Source organism: Globicephala melas, chromosome 13 (genome assembly GCF_963455315.2).
Source record: "Globicephala melas chromosome 13, mGloMel1.2, whole genome shotgun sequence".
In the NCBI taxonomy this organism is placed as follows: domain Eukaryota; kingdom Metazoa; phylum Chordata; class Mammalia; order Artiodactyla; family Delphinidae; genus Globicephala; species Globicephala melas.
In genome coordinates this window covers 32,449,679-32,471,173 of record NC_083326.1, presented here as the reverse complement: position 1 = coordinate 32,471,173, position 21,495 = coordinate 32,449,679, and the positions used below count along the sequence as shown (strand labels likewise).

The 21,495-nt window shown below is 35.2% G+C and overlaps 1 protein-coding gene and 1 pseudogene across 8 annotated transcripts in view; both read left to right on the top strand.

Annotated features, from left to right (window-relative positions):
* PIK3C3 (phosphatidylinositol 3-kinase catalytic subunit type 3) overlaps positions 1 to 21,495 on the top strand; it is a 155,585-nt gene that overhangs the window by 68,758 nt on the left and 65,332 nt on the right. For all 8 annotated transcript variants that reach the window (XR_009558614.2, XR_009558616.1, XR_009558615.1 and 5 more), the window contains 5 exons: positions 7,429 to 7,583; positions 9,177 to 9,267; positions 12,961 to 13,028; positions 19,434 to 19,539; positions 21,021 to 21,137. Coding sequence is in view for 5 of the 8 variants with exons in the window: in XM_060283147.2 (XP_060139130.1) it covers positions 7,429 to 7,583; positions 9,177 to 9,267; positions 12,961 to 13,028; positions 19,434 to 19,539; positions 21,021 to 21,137 (537 nt within the window). In the remaining 3 variants the exon portion in view is untranslated. The remainder of the gene's footprint in view (positions 1 to 7,428; positions 7,584 to 9,176; positions 9,268 to 12,960; positions 13,029 to 19,433; positions 19,540 to 21,020; positions 21,138 to 21,495) is intronic.
* On the top strand, positions 11,257 to 12,190 carry LOC115845782 (integrin beta-1-binding protein 1 pseudogene; annotated as a pseudogene).

The following is a 21,495-nucleotide window of genomic DNA, read 5'->3' as shown; positions in this document are numbered from 1 at the left end:
ATGGGATGACTCTTCTCAAGCCTCAATATATATAGGAGTGCCAATCATTATTTTGAATTCAAAGTGGTATCTGAATTTCAAGAAGCAAAATGCAGCATTTATTAAGGTTGATAGTTGTATATGTATTTAATTACAATAAAATTTAAACACTGAAGTAAGTAGTATAGTGAATGCTCATACATAATTTACCCATCTTCAGCAGCTGCCAACTCATAGACAATTTGTTTCATCTCTAACACCAATTATTCTCTCCTCCCATTCCCTACCCTCCTCTAGATTATTTTGAGGTAAGTCTCAGATATTGTATAATTTTATTGGAATAGGATGTTTTTCTCTCTCCTATCAAAGAGCAATTCCTAGCATTGTGATTCAGCATATTATCTTCTGTCTTATTGTTTTTACTATATCACAAGTAAAAAATTATTACAATATTTATTTAAAATAGTGAAATGTTTGTTTTGAAATTCATTAGAAATTTCACTTTAGTCATTAAGTCTTTATCTACATTTGACATGAGTCAAACAGAAAGGCCTCTGGGCTATAGTTAAGATAGTCCCCCTCAACATGGGTTCAGACTTTAAATAGAAATACTGTAAATCATTGTTTTTGATTGCCTGACTTTGTTGCCTTACAAGCTTAGAGGCTAAGCATTTGATTGTCTCTGGAGTTAACAGTATTCATGCAAATACTGAACTATTTCTAGACCATTTTATAATTTTTGTTATGACGTAAAGAATAATGATAGAAATACTGCATGCATCCTAAACTGCAAAATATGGTTGTTAGTTTTGGGTTTTTTTTTTTTTTTTTTTTTGCGGTACGCGGGCCTCTCACTGTTGTGGCCTCTCCCGGAGCACAGGCTCCGGACGCGCAGGCTCAGCGGCCATGGCTCATGGGCCTAGCCGCTCCGTGGCATGTGGTATCTTCCCAGACCGGGGCACAAACCCATGTCCCCTGCATCGGCAGGCGGACTCTCAACCACTGCACCACCAGGGAAGCCCTTGGGGTGTTTTTGAGGTTTGTGTATACTTAGCTTAAAAATAAAAGGTCTTTTAGTTCAGTTTCTACTGACTCTTCAGATGTATATTAAGATTTGAATTTTGTCTTTTCTCTGACTATGTACCTGTATGTCTTTGGGAACATATATTATTCTCACCTCGGTTTCCCATCCAAAAAATAGTGATAACAGCTGCTTATGTCACTTGACAGTTATGAAGAAAAAATTATCTGGGGCAGAATTTTGAAAATTGTACTCATACAGTTATGCTGAAGGATTGTAAATTTATATTATGTCAATTTTGTACTAAAATCATTCATGTTGTACCTTTCATTTCTAATCGTTTTAAAATTTCTCCTTGCTTTTGCTTTGTCTGTGGAATAGTATAACATTTATGGTTTTATAAACTTCAAATGTTTTTTGGTATTTCAGAGGATAATATAACCATATATTGGGTTGGTCAAGAAGTTCCTTTGGTTTTTAAGTAAAAGACACATTTTTCATTTTCACCAAGAACTTTATTGAACAGTGTATTCACCATTTTGTTCCACCACCATCTGCCATTTTTCAGGCAACTTCATAATTCTATCTTCCCAAAACTTTTTATCTTTTTGAGCAAAAAACTGTTCCAGGTGCCTTTTACAGTCTTCCAGGGAATTGAAATTTTTTCCATTAAGAGAATTTTATAATGACCGAAATAAATGGAAATCCGAAGATGCAATGTCTGGTGAATACAGCAGATAAATCAGAACTTCCCAGCTGTAACAGTTTTTGACTGGTCATCAAAGAAACATGCGGTCTTGCATTATCCTGATGGAAGATTATGCATTTTCTGTTGACTAATTCCGGACGCTTTTCGTTGAGTGCTGCTTTCAGTTGGTCTAATTAGGAGCAGTACTTGTTGGAATTGATCGTTTGGTTTTCCGGAAGGAGCTCATCATAGAGGACTCCCTTCCAATCCCACCATATACACAACATCACCTTCTTTGGATGAAGATCATTTAGCCTTTGGTGTGGTTGGTGGTGGTTCATTTCACTTTCCCCACGATCTCTTCCATTCCACATTATTGTACTACTTTTCATCTACTTTTCATCTCCCGTCACAATTTGTTTTAAAAACAGAACGTTTTCGTTACATTTAAGTAGAGAATTGCATGTGGAAATACGGTCAAGAAGGTTTTTTTTGCTTAACTTATGTGGAACCCAAGCAACAAAGTGATTAAGATAACCAAGCTGGTGCAAATGATTTTCAACGCTTGATTTGGATATTTTGAGTATGTCAGCTATCTCCTTCATGGTATTATGTTGATTGTTCTCAGTTAATGTTTCGATTTGATTGCCGTCAACTTCAACTGGTCTGTCCGACCATGGAGCATCGTCCAGTGAGAAATCTCCAGCATGAAACTTCGCAAACCACTTTTGACACGTTTGATCCATCACAACACCTTCTCCATTCACTGCACAAATCCTTTTTTGCATTTCAGTTGCACTTTTACCTTTCTTGAAATAATAAAGCATAATATGACGAAAATGTTGCTTTTTTTTCTTCCATCCTCAATATTAAAATGGCTACACAAAAATTCACCAATTTTGGTAAGTTTTTTTTTTAAAGGCACACTTGATATGACAGCTGTCACAATACGATCTAACAAAATTGTTTTGAAAGAAGTTAAAGACAACTAAGTGCTACTAAAGCCATCTTACAGAAAAAACATGAGCAAACCTTTTGGCAAACCCATAATGATATATAATATAATTATATAATCATAGCATCAAAGATACGTCAAAGGTCACTTTGTCTAAATATCCACATCTTGGATGACCAAAAAACTTGAATGAAAAATACTGTGTTTTATATTTGGGCAGTCTGATATTTTCAATATGCTGTAGTCCTTCCAGTAGCTAGGCCTGCCAGGCCTTTATATTTGCTACTTCATTGTCTTAGTGGAGTCTTCCTGCTGTTCATCCTTAAAGCTGTAGCACAGACCTCAACATCTCTGAGAAACCTCTCTTAACCATTCCAGGAAGCAGATGGCATTTTTGTTTGTTTATTTCCTGATCCCACAGCATTTGGTTTGTTCTTTTACTATATGATATTATCATCTTTTGTTTTCTGATTCTCTTTGCTTTTAAATTGTAAATGAAATAGTAACATAGAAAGTAATATTCCTTTAACAACTCCACTTCTCCAGCCGTTTTTTATCCCTAGAAAGGTAGCCACTCTTTTATCTTTTCATATATTTTCTATGCAAATTGCAAGCATATACATGCATGTATGGTATATATTTACACCTCTTTAAAAATTAAGAAAAATAGGAATATCCTATACATATTGTTAAAACCTTGCCTTATTAATTGAACAGTATAATCTTGGATATTTTCTCATCTTCAACACATATATTTGGTGTCCATAAAGTCTGGAAACATAGGCAAATGAATATCAAGGCAAATGATGTCAAAGGCATGTTTAATCTGTAGGAAAGCACTGTGTTTTTAGACTTAATGGAAACCTGTAGATGTACCTTATTCCTTTCAAACAGCAGCATAATATTTTACTGCAAATTTATTTTATAATTTATTTAACCAGTCAGCTCCTTCTGGTAGGCAGTTGTTTTCTAATCTTTTGCTGTAACTATTTTAGTGAATAGACTTTTGAATATATGTTTTTCCATATTCTTGAATAAGTAGCTTACATTGGAATTATTGTCACAATATATATGCCTTTTACATATGCTTTTTTCTGATAATTCTTTGTGAACCTTCTGTTTTTATGCTTGTATCATACTTTTAAAAATTGCAGTTGTTTCATAATAACTTTAAATATATGATTGGATAAAACCCCTCCCTTTCTTTTTTTCTTAAACAATTTTCTTTATAATTTTTGTATATTTATTCTAAATTTAGAACAATTTTGTCATTTTCTTAAAACTCCACCAGAATCTTACGTGGAATTACATTACATTTATATATTATATTAGGGAAGATTAACATCTTTATGATATTAAATCTTCCCTCCTGGAGATACACGATTATTTCAGTCATAATTTTATAAATTTTTTTTCACATTTTAAAACATTATATTTATTCTGTGACAATTGTTACTATTATGAACTACCTCACCCCTTTTATCTCTTATTTCTGTTTGTTGGTTAAATGTAAAACTGCGTTTTTATTTTAATATTTATGTTTTATCTAATTTCTGTAGTGATGTTTCTTGATAGTTCTGTTAAGTGTTAGGTGGGTCCCTGTAATTTGTAGGTATAGCATCATGCTGTCTGAAAAACATTGATATTTAATAATACTATGCATGAAATAGATGCTGAATTCCTAATGTTAAACTCACCATACATTTATAAAATAAATATTAATCAGTCTTTTAATATCTTTCTGAATTTGATTTGTTTAATGTTCTGTTTCAGAATTTTTAAAAGCCATATTTCTTAATATTGTGTGGCTCAAAATGAGAGAGATTCCCCATTAGAATTTGAGGAAGAAGTGGCATTTGAGATAGACAATGAAGGAAGAGAATTTTCAGAGTTGAACATGAGTTTACATGAGCAATATGAGCAAAGGCAAAGAGATTGAAAAGTACAGGAAAAATAGAAAATATTTCGCTTTAACAGAAGTGTGGGATATATGTGGCTGTCTGGGAAGCAAGGTCAGAACCCATGTATCTAACTGTAACTGTCGAACTGTAAATGTCTATATGAAGAGTTACGCTTAATTCAATAAGAAATGGGAGTGATTTTGACAGTGAACGTTGCATTTATATTCTGAAGCATTAGAATTAACTTGTTCTTGAGAAGAATGGTGATTGCTATCTAGATAGTATTTCATAGCTCTTGGGAAATTTTTACTTAATTGCCTGAGATAGAAATATGATTTTTTGTTTGTTTTGTTTTACTTGTATGCTTATGTCCTTCATGCTTGGAGGAATTTTATATTTTCCAAGATGTGCCTGTTTAATGAGCAAACAGACTTTGTACTTACTACTGAAGTTAATTCATTTTCATACAAATGAAGGAAAGTGTAGTTTGAATACAGAATACCAGATGGCTAACATAATCAGATTGTGATGAATGACTTAAAAAGAGGAGTTTTCTTCCAAATTTCTCCTTCCTGGGGAATTTAATAGCAATGCAGCGTTTTTGATTTCATGTAGTAAGTCTTTTCTATACTTGGGAAAACACACTAGGTGATACATTCAGCAGCATTTCCAAAGCATTCAAGGCTAGCAGTGAAACTGAATTACTTATACCTCCTAAGGAGGATACTTGATTAATCTATTTTCTGTTATGTAATTTTGTTTCTTAAAATAAGCATATAAGCATACCTAGCTGTTAGATGCCATAAATCTCAAATAAAATAATAGAAAATCAAACATTTATTGATCCAATTAAAAATTGTTTATAGAAACAGAACACTATAGAGATGCTTTGGTAGTCATTTGATTTCCCTGGCCACTGATGCTGATATATTTGAGTAAGAATTAATAAGCCAGTTAACGTTTCATTTAATTTTTTGAGAAAAAATGGTATTTAGTGGTAAAATCATGTATATTGCTTTTCGTAATTAAAAGAAATGTTGACTGTCAATATAAGAAAAAAATATGAAAAGAATATATTTTGGTTTAAGTAAGGGAAAATACATTTTTGGGAAGTAGTCTGTCCTCATGGAATTTATAAAATAGTAGAAATGACAAAGAGTAAATAAACAAGTAATTACAAATGCCATAGTTGTTATAGACATGAAAGGAAAGAGTGGTCCATGAAATATTTACAAGGGATTTAACCTGGTTTCTGGGCTTAAGGAAAGGTGACTAAAATTGAACTGATAGTCACGAAGTCTCAAATTATCTAATTATGAGTTTTAAGTGCCTGAGTGGCAATTGGAGCTGGAAGACAATAGATGCTTTAAATTTTTTTTTTGAGTTTTGTGAGTTTCTTCAATTTGTAATTATTTTTTGTTTTGTTTTTTTTAAATTTGTTTATTTATTTATTTTTGGCTATGTTGGGTCTTCATTGCTGCGTGAGGGCTTTCTTTGGTTGCGGTGAGCAGGGGCTATTCTTCGTTGCGGTGTGTGGGCAGCACAGGCTCTAGGCACAGCAGGCTTCAGTAGTTGTGGCACGTGGGCTCAGTAGTTGTGGCTCACGGGCTCTAGAGCTCAGGCTCAGTAGTTGTGGTGCACGGGCTTAGTTGCTCCACGGCATGTGGGATCTTCCCAGGCCAGGGCTTTAACCAGTTGGCAAGGCAGATTCTAAACCACTGCACCACCAGGGAAGCCCTGTAATTATTTTTAAAAGCAAAATTTTTGGAGTTTTCTTAGTAGTCATTGGGAAGGGCTAAGAACTACATTTATAGAGTAAGAGAGGAAATATTTCCATTCTGAAGATTAAACCTAGAGTTTTTTTACATTAAGGGAAAAACTCAGGTAAAAACTACTCTGTTGACACTTTTTTAGTCCAAATTATTTCGATTGTCAGTAGAAGTATGAGAAATTTAGATTTAGAAATTTGTTTTCTTCAAGCCGTTATTGGTAGTTGGCAGGAAAGTACACATTTCCTTTAAGCAAGAGTGTTAAAATGTCTGTTTCATTGTATTTTCCATTTAAGAAGCAACCCAAATTCTCTAAACTCTGAACTCTTTAAACTCCAAGTTCTCTTTAAAAAAAAAAAAAGGTAATATTTTTAAAAATCCCAACCAGAAAAGATTATGAAACAGAAACTTAGAAAACTTGAAAATTTGGAGTTTCTTATGTAATCTTAGACCTAAAATGCCATTATCTGATCTATTGCTGAAAAAAGGAACCTTTGTTAATTTCTCAGTTTTATATGAACCATTTCAATCTTTTTTCTTTGTTTTCATTTTCACCTTGATTTTGAGATACTATTTTTTTTTAATTTTTTATTTTACATTGGAGAATATTTGATTAACAATGTTGTGTTAGTTTCAGGTGTACAGCAAAGTGATTCAGTTATACATATACATGTATCTTTTCTTTTTCAAGTTCTTTTCCCATTTAGGTTATTACAGAATATTGAGCAGAGTTCCCTGTGCTATACAGTGGGTCCTTGTTGGTTATCTATTTTAAATATTGCAATGTGTACATGTCAGTGGGATACCATTTTAAACAAGACATTTACTGGTCACTTAGTCTGTGCCAGGCACTATTCTGTGACTTTTTTCTATTAATTGATTTAATCCTCACAACTCAATCTCTAAGGTTTATATGATTATGGCCATTTTAAAGGTGAGGACCCAGTGAGGCACCAAGAGGTTAAGAAACCTAGTGATCTGCCCAAGGTAACACAGCTGATAAGTGGTAGATAAAAGTAAATTGTTAGCTTGATATTTAGGAATAATTAGACGTAACTTGTCTATAATCATATTGCATTTTTTCTAATATTAGCTTATTTTTTTTTGTTTTCCAGGATTTGTTGATGTACCTATTACAGCTGGTCCAAGCTCTCAAATATGAAAATTTTGATGACATAAAGAATGGATTAGAACCCACCAAGAAGGATAGTCAGGGTTCAGTGTCAGAGAGTGTGTCGAATTCTGGAATAAATTCTGCAGAAATAGATAGGTACGGATATACAGGGAGGAATTATTTTCAAATCTGATAGTTTTCCACCTTTTCAGATTGTCTTCTTTTCTTTTTCCCCAGATGTACTGAACCCTAAGTTGGAAGTTTTACCAGTGAATATGGCATGTGCACTCACAGAACACAAACCACTATATTACAGGGCAGTGTTTTGCAAGCTATACAGTCAGAATTCCTTAGTTAAAATCTTTATTCTGCCACTTACTAGCTGTGTAAACTTGTGTAAATTAAATATTCTCTGTGTGGCCCCAGTTTCTCATCTTAAAAACGGGGATATAGCAATAGTAACCTTTAAGGATTGTTGAACGATTAAATGAGTTAATACATAAAGCATTTAGAAAAGTGTCTGACACATGGTGCTTTGTGTCAGATATTGCTATTCACGCAAAAAAAAAAAAAAGATGCGGCAAGTTAGTGGACTCAAATATTTTATTGTAAAGTTGTATTTTTTACTGACTGTTTTTCACCTCTTCAGTAGTTAAAACAACCTGTTAGTTGAATTGAAAGTCAGCTATTAACAGTAATAACAATTAAGAACTCCCACCTCTGTAGCAGACACCAAGAGATGGTCCACATATATTAAACCTGTTATTAGTAGTCCTCTGAGGTAGGTATTCATATCCCTAATTTAGATATGAAGGACTTAAGGAGAAGTTAAGTAAATTGCCCAAAGTTTTTTATTTTGCAAATTAGGTAGAGTTGACTCCATAGCCCTTGTTCTTTCTGTTTTGCCATTTTGCTTTTCATAAAATCTTAAAATTTGAGATAAATAGGAACATTTGGGTGAGAAATCTGAGGCTAAGGTATAAAGTTGTTTCGTGAAGGTCATGAGATTTGTCAGTGACAGAGGAGGTCTAGAATTCAGATTATCTGAATTAGTACAATTATTTTGATTATCATGTGAGTTCAAGGTTATATTTCTGAATTTTTCGTAATGATAATGCTGTTTTTATCTTCTGTTTTTCATTTGCAGGAGAACTGAGAAACAGGAAAAAAGCATTTTTTCTTACGTAGGCTGCTTTGTGTTTTTCTGTTTTTATGAGAAGAGACCCCTTACATTTTCTTCCACTGTACATTGGAGGCCTTCAGTCTCTAGTGATGCTTATTTAACTTTGTCTTACTTATGCCCCCTAGAACGTTTTATTGGAAGTCTATTTAAAATTTCATGATAGGTTGTAAACTATAACCCAGTATTTCCCAAATTATGGTCTGCTGGTCACTAATATGTATGTTTTCTAAAAAGGTTAAAAAAGGTAGGGGTTGTCTTGTGGTCAAATATGTTTGGAAGATACTGGCTTAAAGTAAAATGTACTTTTTTAAAAAAACTATAGTATTTATCAGAAACTTTAATACATGCAAACTTGCACATACATCCCAAAGAGGCTATTACCCATATTCTCTGACTATGCAGCCTCTTTTTCCAGAACATAATGTGACTCTAGTGCTGCACAGAACATACTTTAGGAAGTAGTGCTTTAACCAGACACAGTTGAGGTGAACTATGCTAAAAATGTGTATCTTCTCTTACAGAAGGAATATTTTACATATCAGTGATATCTCCTATTATTTTTTCAGCTCCCAAATTATAACCAGCCCTCTTCCTCCAGTGTCTTCCCCTCCTCCTGCATCTAAAACAAAAGAAAGTTCAGATGGTGAAAATCTGGAAGTGAGTACAAAGCTTTTCAGGTTTCCTATAGGAGAGATCCTACAAGATAAACGTTTAATGTTGGTCTTGAAAATATTGATTTTGATTAATAAACTAAATATTACAACTTTATTAAATAACCTGGTTTATGATGCATGTTTATAACTTTTCCTCCCAACAAAAAGTGCCATCTTCAGTTCAAGGCATTTTATTGGTGCTTTGGACATATAAATGAATTCAAATGCAGTGTGAAAATAAACTGGGCTTAAATATTTTTTTAAGGAAACTCAGAATATTTATTGTTAACACATTTATGAACATTACTGTAATTGTTGGTGTTTGTGATTACATTGTAGAAATGTATGACTTTGATACTAGGGGAAATACACTAAGCTGCTGTTTTTAGCTTATACAGAAAAATTAAGTTCTTTTAGCTAAGCAGAGTAATTTTTGAGGTACGACAGGTCTTTTTGGCTAGTGCTACTCTGAAAATTATATTTGGGAGTGCATTTACAGAAGTTGATCTAGTATGTATTGTTGATTTTTCTCCCTAAGACTTCTAATTTGAGAAGAATCTTTCACACCCCTGATGTTGAAAATAAATAATACATACTTGATATTAGAAAGAAGATTGATTTTCTAAATGTATATATTATTGCTTTTAGTAAAATTTTAGGAGTTAATGTTGATAACTGAGTGACGTTTGTTTTCAGTATTAACTGTTAACCAGAGTTTGCTTGTCTGCCTACCTCTTGATGTATTCGAAAATACTGAAAAAAAGAATTTTAAATTACAGGATCATAGAATCCTTAGGGGAGCCCTTTGAGGAACCATTCACCTCCAGTTTCATTATTTTGCCCTTTCAGAACTAAGGGATTGATTCAGTAATCAGTTCATTCACACGTTTTTGTTTTCTTTGCTTTTTTTTTGTTTTTTTTTTTGCGGTACGCGGGCCTCTCACTGTTGTGGCCTCTCCCGTTGCGGAGCACCGGCTCCGGACGTGCAGGCTCAGCGGCCATGGCTCACGGGCCCAGCCACTCCGCGGCATGTGGGATCTTCCCAGACTGGGGCACGAACCTGTGTCCCCTGCATCGGCAGGTGGACTCTGAACCACTGCGCCACCAGGGAAGCCCGAAAAACTAACTCTTCATGGTTTGGATGATACCATACATCCCTTGTTTTCCTCTTCACCTCTCTGGCTGTTCCTTCTTGGTTTCCTTTGTCAGCACTTTCTCCGCTGCTTGACACTTTATTGTTCCTCAGGGTCCTCTTCTTTTCTCAATTTATCCTCTTGCACTAGGCTGTAGTGATAAACTCAAATTTATATTTTTAGCACATTTCTCTCATCTGAGTTTTAGATTCATATATTCCAAATATGATTTCTACTGTATATCTGACAGGCATTTCAAACTTGATGTTTCAAAATACATCTCTCTCCCCCACACACTCTTGCCTGTTTCTCACCTGGAATTTCCATCTGTGATGTAACAAATCAACCCGTTTGCTAAATCCATAAATTTGGGAATTACTGTCAATTCTTTTTTTCTTCCTACTTCCTCTCCATCAGCAAGTTCTATTAATTATATTTCCAAAATATTTTAATGATCTGTTACTTCACTCTATCTCCACTCTCACCGTTTACTCTTCTAGACTACTGTAATAGCATCCTGACTGATCTCAGGTCTGTACTATTCAGAGCAAATAGAGTCATCTTCAGAAAATGTAAATCAGATCATCTCACTCTCCTGCTTTAGATCTTTTGTTGAGTAGCGATTGCCTTGAAAATAAAATCCAGAATGGGGGTGGCTGCCGTGGCTCTGGCTGCCCTGGCGATGGGTGTCTGACCCTGATCGCAGGTGGCGGTGAGGTACCTTGTTTTTCTGACAAGAATTGACCATGTTGGAAGGAAAGGAAGCTATCTGTGCAGACTGCTGTCTGTGGAACCTTTGAAGACGATAAAATAGTGTTCGACTCTGTAGGGGGCGCCTCTGGATCAAGCTATGGTGGAAGATGTTGCAGAAAGACAAAAAGCGACAGAGCAGTAGCAGCTCCCAGAATACTGAAATCAGTACTAAGAGCAAGTCTGTAGATTCCAGCCTTGGAGGGCTTTCTTGATTCAGCACTGTGGCAAGCCTTGATATTGATTACACCCAGAGCTCAGTACAAAGCAACAGTCATTCAGATACCTGTGCAGAATTTCGAATAAAGTATGTTGGTGCCATTGAGAAACTGAAACTCTCTGAGGGGAAAAGTCTTGAAGGGCGACTAGACCTGATAAATTATATAGATGTCACCCAGCAAGATGGAAAGTTGTCTTTTGTTCCTCTGGAGGAAGAATTTATTAGTTGTTTCTAAGTATGGTATAAAAGTATCCACATCAGATCAGTATGATGTTTTGCATCGGCACACTCTATATTTTATCATCTGGATGATCTGTTATGATGATGGTCTGGGGGCAGGAAAAACCTTATTGGCTCTGAAGACCACAGATGCCAGCAACGAAGAATACAGCCTGTGGGTTTACCAGTGCAGCAGCCTGGAACAAGCACAGGCAATCTGCAAAGTTTTATCCACTGCGTTTGACTCTGTATTGTCATCTGAGAAACCTTGAATTGTGCAATAAGGGGAAGTAGACTTCATGTGCAAGATCAGCTGTTTTCTCAATAGTTCTGTTTTCAGTCTGTGGTGTTGAACTATTATAGAAATATGAGCTATCCTTTGCTCTAGATTTTCTGAAGAAAATGCAGTGTATAAAATAGCAATCATTTGTTTTTCTGTTAAAATGTGTCTTATTTTTTTTTTAATAAAAAAGGGACTTCCCTGGTGGTCCAGTGGTAAAGAATCCACCTTCCAGTGCAGGGGATGCGGGTTCCATTCCTGGTCAGGGAACTAAGATCCCACATGCCGCGGGGTAACTAAGCCTGGGCGCCACAACTACTGAGCTCACGCACCTCAACTAGAGAGACTGTGTGCTGCAAACTACAGAGCCCATGCGCTCTGGAACCCACTCACCACAACTACAGAGCCCATGCACCCTGGAGCCTGCGTGCCACAGCTAGAGAAGAGAAAACCCGCATGCCACAACTAAAGAGAAGCCCGCACACTGCAGTGAAGAGCCCGTGCACCACAACGAAAGATCCCACATGCCTCAACGAAGATCCCACATGCCGCAGCTAAGACCCAATGCAGCCAAAAAAATAAAATAAATAAAATAAAATCCATACTCAGTAGTGTGACCTTAAAGGTCGTCACAATTTGGCTTTTACCTGCTTTTTCAGCATCCTTTACTTTAGTGTTCACCATATTTCAGCTACATTGAGCCTTTTAAAAGTTCCTTGAACAGTTAGGTTCAGGGCCTTTGTACATATCGTCATTTTGGTCTTGCCTAAATATCACATCCTCATTGCTGCCTTCTGACCTCCCAATCTAAACTATTGCTGTGACTTCCTTTAATGCTTCTCTCCTCCACCAAATGTTAAGCTTCCAATAGGACAAGGAACTCTGCAAACCATGGCGTCCTTAGCCTCTCACATATCACCTGGTTTAGAATAAATACTGGATGGTGGGATGGAGGGATAGATGGATGCATGAAAATATGATCTGTGACATAGATATGTAGATGAAAACCGATAGGCAAATGTAGACTCTCTTATTTCCCCCTTGTTAATAGCAGATGGTAATATAATATGTATACATTTCTTTTAATTCTTTCAGCAAGATCTGTGTACCTTCTTGATATCAAGAGCCTGCAAAAACTCAACACTGGCTAATTATTTATACTGGTATGTGAAATAATTTTTTGTTTATTTTCTCATCACTGTTCAAGACTGTTTTTTCCCATACTGTAAACAAAAAAGCAGTTTAAAATAAAGTATGAGCAATCATCAAAAACCTATGCAGTATTTATATCTAGCTGTATTTCTTTTTTTTTTTTTAACATCTTTATTGGGGTATAATTGCTTTACAACGGTGTGTTAGTTTCTGCTTTATAACAAAGTGAATCAGTTATACATATACATATGCTCCTGTATCTCTTCCCTCTTGCGTCTCCCTCCCTCCCACCCTCCCTATCCCACCCCTCCAGGCGGTCACAAAGCACCTAGCTGATATCCCTGTGCCATGCGGCTACCTAGCTATCTACCTTACGTTTGTTAGTGTATATATGTCCATGCCTCTCTCTCGCCCTGTCACACTAGCTGTATTTCTTTACAACTGTGCTAATGGAAATGCTTATTAGCACCACAGTTTCTCTTCCTTTCACTAACTTTCCAGGATCTAAGATAAAACTGGGTAAGATAATCGTTTTTTTCAGTTTGATGTCTGCTTGCCTTTTATGCTATTTAAGTAGTGTAAGTATGATACTTCACTGTCCTTCAGGATTATGTATTTTCACATTATTTACTAAAACACTGGAATCATGCAAGGACAGAAAATTAGAATTTGAAGTTACTTATACATGAGGAAACTGAGGCAGAGGCATGATGTAGCTGAACTTGGTAAAACCTGAACTAGGATTGGATCATTTATCTCACATTTTGCCATTTACAGAGTATTGTCAGTGACCTTTTCTCATTTGTTCTGTGAAGTTAAATAGGGCAAGTGTAAGTATCTATTTTACATGAGAGCAGGTTTCCTGAGTGAGTTACATGAAAGAAAGAGAGGAACTGAGGCATAGAAAAGCTAACTGATTTACTGAGACACAATTAATGTGAAGCATGGCTCCCTTTATCTGTCATAGAATTCTAAAGTGTAAAGAACAAGTACCTTAAGCCACAATGAGAAATATTTTGGTTCAGTTAAAGAAAGCACTAGGATTAAACACTAGACAAGAGAGCCTTATCTAGTTTTATAGAGCAAACAAAGGGCAGAGCCAGTTGGGTAAGCTGTACCTGAAGCTTTCTGTACATTTGAGAGAACATTTTTTTAAACTTCCTGAGAGACTTGGTACTTTTTTGTTGTTGTTGTTCTTGTTGTTTTTGCGGTGTGCGGGCCTCTCACTGTTGTGGCCTCTCCCGTTGAGGAGCACAGGCTCCGGACGCGCAGGCTCCGCGGCCATGGCTCATGGGCCCAGCTGCTCTGCAGCATGTGGGATCTTCCTGGACCGGGGCATGAACCCGTGTCCCCTGCATCGGCAGGCAGACTCTCAGCCACTGTGCCACCAGGGAAGCCCAAACTTGATACTTTTTTTAACTGTAGAAATGATCTCTGATCTAATCTTACTGCTCAGTTTACTGCGGTTAACTTAAACAGTGCAAATTAATAGCTGTTCATTCTGAAAGGTAATTGTTTTTGAAGAATAGTGAGGTGTTTTGCTTTCCGTGTTTTAGACTGAGTTGGAGAACTGTCCTGTAGGTCAAATCATTAACTTCATTTTCCCACTCTCCAAACATAATCTTATCTGGATACTGCTCTTGTAGCCAATAAGTAGATAAATAAATCAAGGCTCTTTAATAAACGTGGGTGTTCATTACTTACATAACAAATATTTCTTTAGTTTCAGCCTTCACGGTTCTCTTCTCATTGAAGAAAAACCACTTTCAACAGTCTTAACTAAATCACTCATTTTTTCCCCTTTCAACAATCTTAACTAAATCACTCATTTTTCCCCCCCTTTGGGACCTGTAATTTTATTTTTCCTGTTGTCCTTAGTAGTGGAAGGAAAAATAGTTCCTTGCTTTTACTTTAGAATTTAATATAATATTCATAAACCACGTTTCCCTCACCGTAACTTTCAGTGTGTCCTTGAAAATACTTCCACAAAATGTTTTGGCTAGTTGTTAATCACCATTTTTACTTTGAAAATTTTGCTTAGAAATCATTGTATTACCAGATATGTACTATTTCCTTTTAATGTAACCTCTTGCTTCCTAATGTTCTCCATATTCTAATCTGAATTCTTAAGTGTATGTCTATTCACTGGTGTTATGGAAAAATATTTCCTCATAAAAATCTGGGTAAATAATTCAATGGAAATTAAAAAAAAATGTGTGGGGCACAGTGCCAAGGTTTGAGTAAGTACTTTTAAGCTTCTTAGGTATTTAAAATTAAGGTTTTATATATTTTAAAAATCATTTACTAAGAATTCCTTTATAGATATTTTTATTTCCTTGTGATATTCATGGAAAGTTTACTGTGGCTCAGAATTTATAGTCTAGAGTAGTCACTATTATAAGAGCTATATGTATGTATACTGATTATGTGGTGTTTAAAATTATGTATTCTTTGGATTTGAGTATAGACCAGATTTCATTGTAAAATTTGAAATTAGTTGCGATAGCATCTTTGATATCTTATTTCAAGTAGGAAGAGTTTTCAAACCATTCTGAAAGCAGCTGAACAGTAGGAAACCTATTAGATGAGCAGTTTCCAACGAGGCAACAGTTTCTGTTCAGAAAGAGCACTTTGTTTTCTCCATAGATAATAAACAAAGTACAGCCCTAGCTCCCAGTCTTATAAGCATTCCATCAAACTTAGATTTGATTTGTGTTTTCCCACTATGTCTCTGATTCACTGATGCAATAGCATGTGCTATGTCTATTCATTCTCTGAGGAGTAATTGTTTTTCCCATATTTATAATCTGCATATTTCATATTCAGAAACACTCATGGGGAAGAAAAAGCTATTGATGTGGACTTCTGACTTTGGTACACACCACTTTTGTGATTGTAGGGTGAAAATATGGGAAATAATTTCAAATAATTGACTTAAAATAATCATTCTATTCCTTTGAACCTGGACAGAATAGTATAAAAATATTAATCACATTTAACAATTTATATGCCTCTCAGTCTAAGCTTACTCTGTTATAACAGATGTATTAAAATATAAATTTTACTTGATTGTGCTATTTCCTTTTGAACATTTTGAATTTCCTTGTTCATTTGTTCCCTTTCCATTGATTTAAACAGGATTCCTGCTATAGTTGAATCCTTAGAGGCCTACAGTAGTACAGACAATCCTTTTAAAATGAATAGTGTCAACATTTTAAACCTCAGAGGGGAGTTATAGTCTCCAGTCTGTAAAGTGTTGGGCATCAGGATCTATAAATTGTTGCAGTTTTTTTTATTTTTATAGCTATTCCAGTATGTTGAAATTGAAAGTAAACTTTGGCTGCCTTGACATGTTTTTCTGTAACTTTTAAGACCTTTCAAGGTAATAAAGGTTATTTACCTCACAAAATGAAATTGCCAGGAAACAGGTAGCCCACTGATGTCATCATATGATGGGTACCCAGGCAATTTTGTCTGCATTTCTACTTGAAGATGACAGGTTTCAAGGAAGCACCTGAGAGTGCTTTGTAGAGTCTCCTTACTGCTGAGAACAGAGAATTCAGAAGTGACTCAAATCTAGGTCTTCTAGTCTTGATCTAAATTTGTCCTTCATTTTGGAGATGACACTGTCATTTTTATTTTAGATGGACTTTTCCTTTGCATAAGAACTTTGGCTTGAATGATTTTGAGAGGTGTTTGATATGTGACCTTTATCACGTAGCTGCAGCCATTGTGTTTACTTGGCAGTCAATGGGACCTGAACAAAGCAGTGGAGCCGTATATTGTGGTCATCTGTATTACTCCTTTAGAAAGGAGTTGCCGTGTAAACACAGGAAAACACAATGAATATACTAAGGTGATGGGAATAGTCAAGGACTTTAAAGGGTTAGAGAGTATGGACTGGGTTTGAATCTGTATTGACAGTTTCAAGATTGAAAAATGCTTTCTTGAATTTTTGGTTTAGAACTCTCATTCTATAAGGTAGATATAGTGTCAGGGTTTAGTTCCTCATACCACTTTACAGAAAATTCTATTGTTAGGTTATACAACTCTGAGGACTTCCAGATCACCTGGGAAGTCAGTGGGAGAAGGCTGTTAACTTTTATCAACCTTTAAAACATTTCTTTGTGTAAGACTATATTGTGTATGTCAAGGGCTACTAAAGATTTTTAAGATATGGAATCTGGCATCGGTTTCTTTATAATCTCTGAAAGGAGCTAGGAGTAAATGTGTGAAACAGTGACGAGCAAGGTAACATTATCAGCACAAGTTGTATGAGAGGCTGTGCCTGTTTTAGGAAGGCAGAGGAGAAAGAAGTTGTTAGGGTTTGCAGAAACTTCCTGGAAGAGACGGAGTGTCACCTGTATTTGAAGGGTGGGTAGAATAAGGAAAGGTGGAGGTGGGAAGGTGTTTCTAGACAGTACCGAAATATGAGCGAAAGCACAAAGTGGGGGTGGTGGGGAGTCGAGCTGATTGGAGTGTGAATGCATGAATTGGAGATGGTGGAAGTTTGAACCAGAAGCTTATGGCCACAGAAACTGTTTTAAAATAGTAGAAAAGCGGGAACCATTGATGTTTTTGTTAATATAGGTGGGACATGATGAAGGTAGTTTAAAGAAGAAAAATTTGGATGATTGTATTGATCAATAAGGGGTTTGTTTTTAGAATTAGAGAAGCTAGGTGAGAGGTATCTGCTGGTTGATTCCAGACAGGGCTTGCTAGTGGTACAGTACAACTACAAGAAGCATTTTTTAGGAAAAAATCAACAGGGCCTAGTGACTAATTGGATATAGGTGTTTGAAGTGAGGGAATGTAACCTAAGTTTGGCTCTAGATGCACAGACCACAAATTAAACACAAAGTGCCGGTTATAGTTTTAGGTAGAACCTGTGTTCTCTGGTTTGGTTACAACCTCACGTGATTCAAACTGTAGCCTAAATGCCTGAAATATTGATAATGCCTTCAACTGAGATAGAAAAATAACTCATTTAGTGTGATAACTTCAGTTTTACACATCTTCAGTTAAAAATGACAAGCAGTGTCTTGAAAAGGGGATCTGCTGCTTGAAAATTAGGGTAGTTGAATATAAAAGCAGATCACCTAATGACATGCAAAGTTAGGCCTTAGATGTGGGAAAAGGGATATATATTAATATTTGAGAATTATCAACATTGAGATACTTGTTAAATCCATGAAATTGTAAGCTCTCTGCTCTTATGAAGTTTACCTTCTAGATGGTTAACTATTTTCTTTCCAGAAATAGTATAAAGGAAAATAGTAAGCCCTGTGATTTGAGATTTGTGAAATACTATCAGTTAAGGAAGTTGAAAAGTTTCATGTGGTTTTTAAAGGTCAAACTGTGAGAGTAAGCTTAGTAGAAAGAATTCTAGCCGAGGACCCCAGAGTCCAGGGTTCTGATTTCAGCTCTTCAGTCAACCAATTGTGCCACCGTGGGCAAGATACAGCCACCTCTAAGTTTCGCTATTGATAAAATAAGCAAGTTTGAAACTGCACATCATTATCCACTGAAATCAGTTTTAAGGCTCACAGTCTAGCATTTGTTATTTAAAGAAAAGTGAAATAGAACAGAGTAACAAATATTAACATATTGTTCATAGAATATTGCTTTGTGAAATTTTTTTCAGTTTTATGCATCTGTGTGCACACATGGGCTGTGTGTAACGAGTTGTGATCTAAAATGTATTTGTTAGTATGGCTTGTTCCAATCAGAACAGTTGGAAACACTGGATTAGACAACCTCTAAAATCTAATCCAGTTCATTGTTTATATGATTATATGAATTGTATAAGCAGTTTAGGTTTAAGACTATATTTATATTTAAAATTTTTTAACTCTCTAAAACCACAATTTTATGATGGAAAATTTGAAGATTATATATGGAATTTTGAGAAATGGGGAAATTGGATATGAAAGGAAAAATTAAGATTTTAATTTATCTTTCAGAGGTATGTTAATGAAAAAGCTTCAGTGTTGTTGTTGTTTTTCCCCAGAATAAGAGAGCCTTATGTAATACCAAAAGTATTACATATATTTTGAAAATATTTTTGTTCATGAGTTACTTGGTAGATTTGTGAGCTTATATAATTTCTGAAGATGTTAATGCTCTGTGTACCTCATAAAGCATTAGGAGAAAATGCTCATTTTGATGCCAAATTTTTTAGAAAGTCTAGGATATTGTACACATTAAGGCATTCTGTTATTAATTTACCTTTATAGAAGGTTATATATGTTGTTCCTGAATTTTCAGCTTTAAAAAGAGTGATAATAAAATGTGTTTCATTACTCCCATTATTTTTGCAAATGTGAATTGATCTGTTTTAATGGAAAGGCATAAGTGTTTACAAAATGATTCTGAGTTTCATTTCACATTTACATGAATGACTTAACATTTTTAAGGTATGTGATAGTGGAATGTGAAGATCAAGATACTCAGCAGAGAGATCCAAAGACCCATGAGATGTACTTGAATGTAATGAGACGGTTCAGCCAAGCATTGTTGAAGGTAACCATTTAATGTAGGGGTTGGCAGACATGGTGCATGGGACATATCCGGCCTATTGCCTGTTTTGGTATGCCCTATGAGCTAAGGATTTTTATTTTTAAATAGTTGTAAAAAATCACAAGAGGAATAATACTTTGTGACACATGAAAATTATGTGAAATTCACATTTCAGTGTTCATAAGTAAAATTTTATTGGGACATAGTCATGCTCATTTGTTTTCATATTGTTTGTGGTCACTTTTGTACTCCAATAGGAGATAAATATCTGGTATGGAATCTCTATAGTCAACAAGACCTAAAGTAGTTAATCCTTGGCCCTTTATAGTAAGTTTGTTGACCCCTGATTTAGTAAAATAAACCTATACCTGGAACAAAAAACCCCCAAAGCTTTGCTTTTTTATTTCACTCTCTGTTTTCTGTTTTTATTTTTAAGACTAGGTTTGTTTATATAAATCTGGTAATGATCATATTACAGATACTTTCTATATAACTTATATTTTTGCTTTTATAGTTTCTAGAGGTATGTAAGCCATTTTTCGCCCGGTATTCTTGTGATTGTTAAGGCAGTGTCACAGTTCAGCCAGCAGAAGGTGCACAGGCAATGAAAAGAAAACTGTCACGACATTAACTGTGATTTGCTGTAGAAATGTAATATTTTACTTCAGAACATCTTTATCTGCTGTTTCATGTTTCATTTAAATTTTCTTAAAAACTTAAGTCACATCTTATTGAACTCTTTGAGTCTAAACTTTTGTACAGTTCTCAGAGGCCAGAGATTCTCTATATCTAACTGACTAGCAGATAAGCAGTTGGTCCTCTCATAATCTCTGTCACTTATAACCTTTGTCATCCTGTGAGGAAATTTCACTTTCTTTGAGCATAAATTTCCATCTTCAAAATAAGGATGACAATTGCCAAGCTGCCTTTATCAATGTAATTGGAGAGATTAAATGAGAAAATGTTATTTTATAATATTTTATGAACTGAGAATTACTACATGAGACTTTATAGCATTTAGTTTTTATGACTTCTGTTTTACTAAGCAAGCATATCATATTACTCTTTGAGAACTTTTTTTTTTTAAGTATATATTTATTTCCTTGAGGATAGTATTGTTTCTACTGTATGCCCAGCACATTTTTGAAGAAATTATAGGCTTCCAGATATTTATTGAACTGGTGAGTGAATACATTTTGGGTGAATGAATTCTGTCTTGTCACATGGTTGCGTGTGGGAAAAAAAGTACAATTTTTGATAGACCAGTATTCGCTGAAGATTCAGTTAATTTTCAATTGTGGAAGAGTTGGCGGTGTTTAAGATAACAGATTTATCATTATCTCTGAATAAAGGTAATTTTTTTCAATACTACTTTGTGGTGAAGTTTGTGGCTATTAAAAGAATAAAGATCACCCATGCTATTGAAGAAACCCTAATCATTATGCTACATAGAATTAATTTTTCTTTCCTTTGAATCCCTTCAGGGTGATAAGTCTGTCAGAGTTATGCGTTCTTTGTTGGCTGCACAGCAGACCTTTGTAGATCGGCTGGTGCACCTAATGAAGGCAGTTCAGCGTGAAAGTGGAAATCGTAAGAAAAAGGTAAACCTTTGGGCTTTGCTTTCTGTTTATGACTAATAATGTCTTGGTATCATAAAATACTGAGTTTTGGTACTGTCTCTTTGGTTGATATATTTTATGGAATTCTTATCATGCAATTACGGCCATACCTCGGAGATATTGCAGGTTCTGTTCCAGACCACTGCAGTACAGCAAATATCACCATAAAGTGAGTCACATGAATTTTTTGGTTTCCCAGTGCATATAAAAGTTAGGTCTACACTATACTGTATAGTATAGACTATACTGTAGTCTGTTAAGTGTGCAGTGGCATTATGCCTAAAGGAAGCAATGTATATACCTTAATTAAAAATATTGCTAAAAAACGCTAGCCATCATC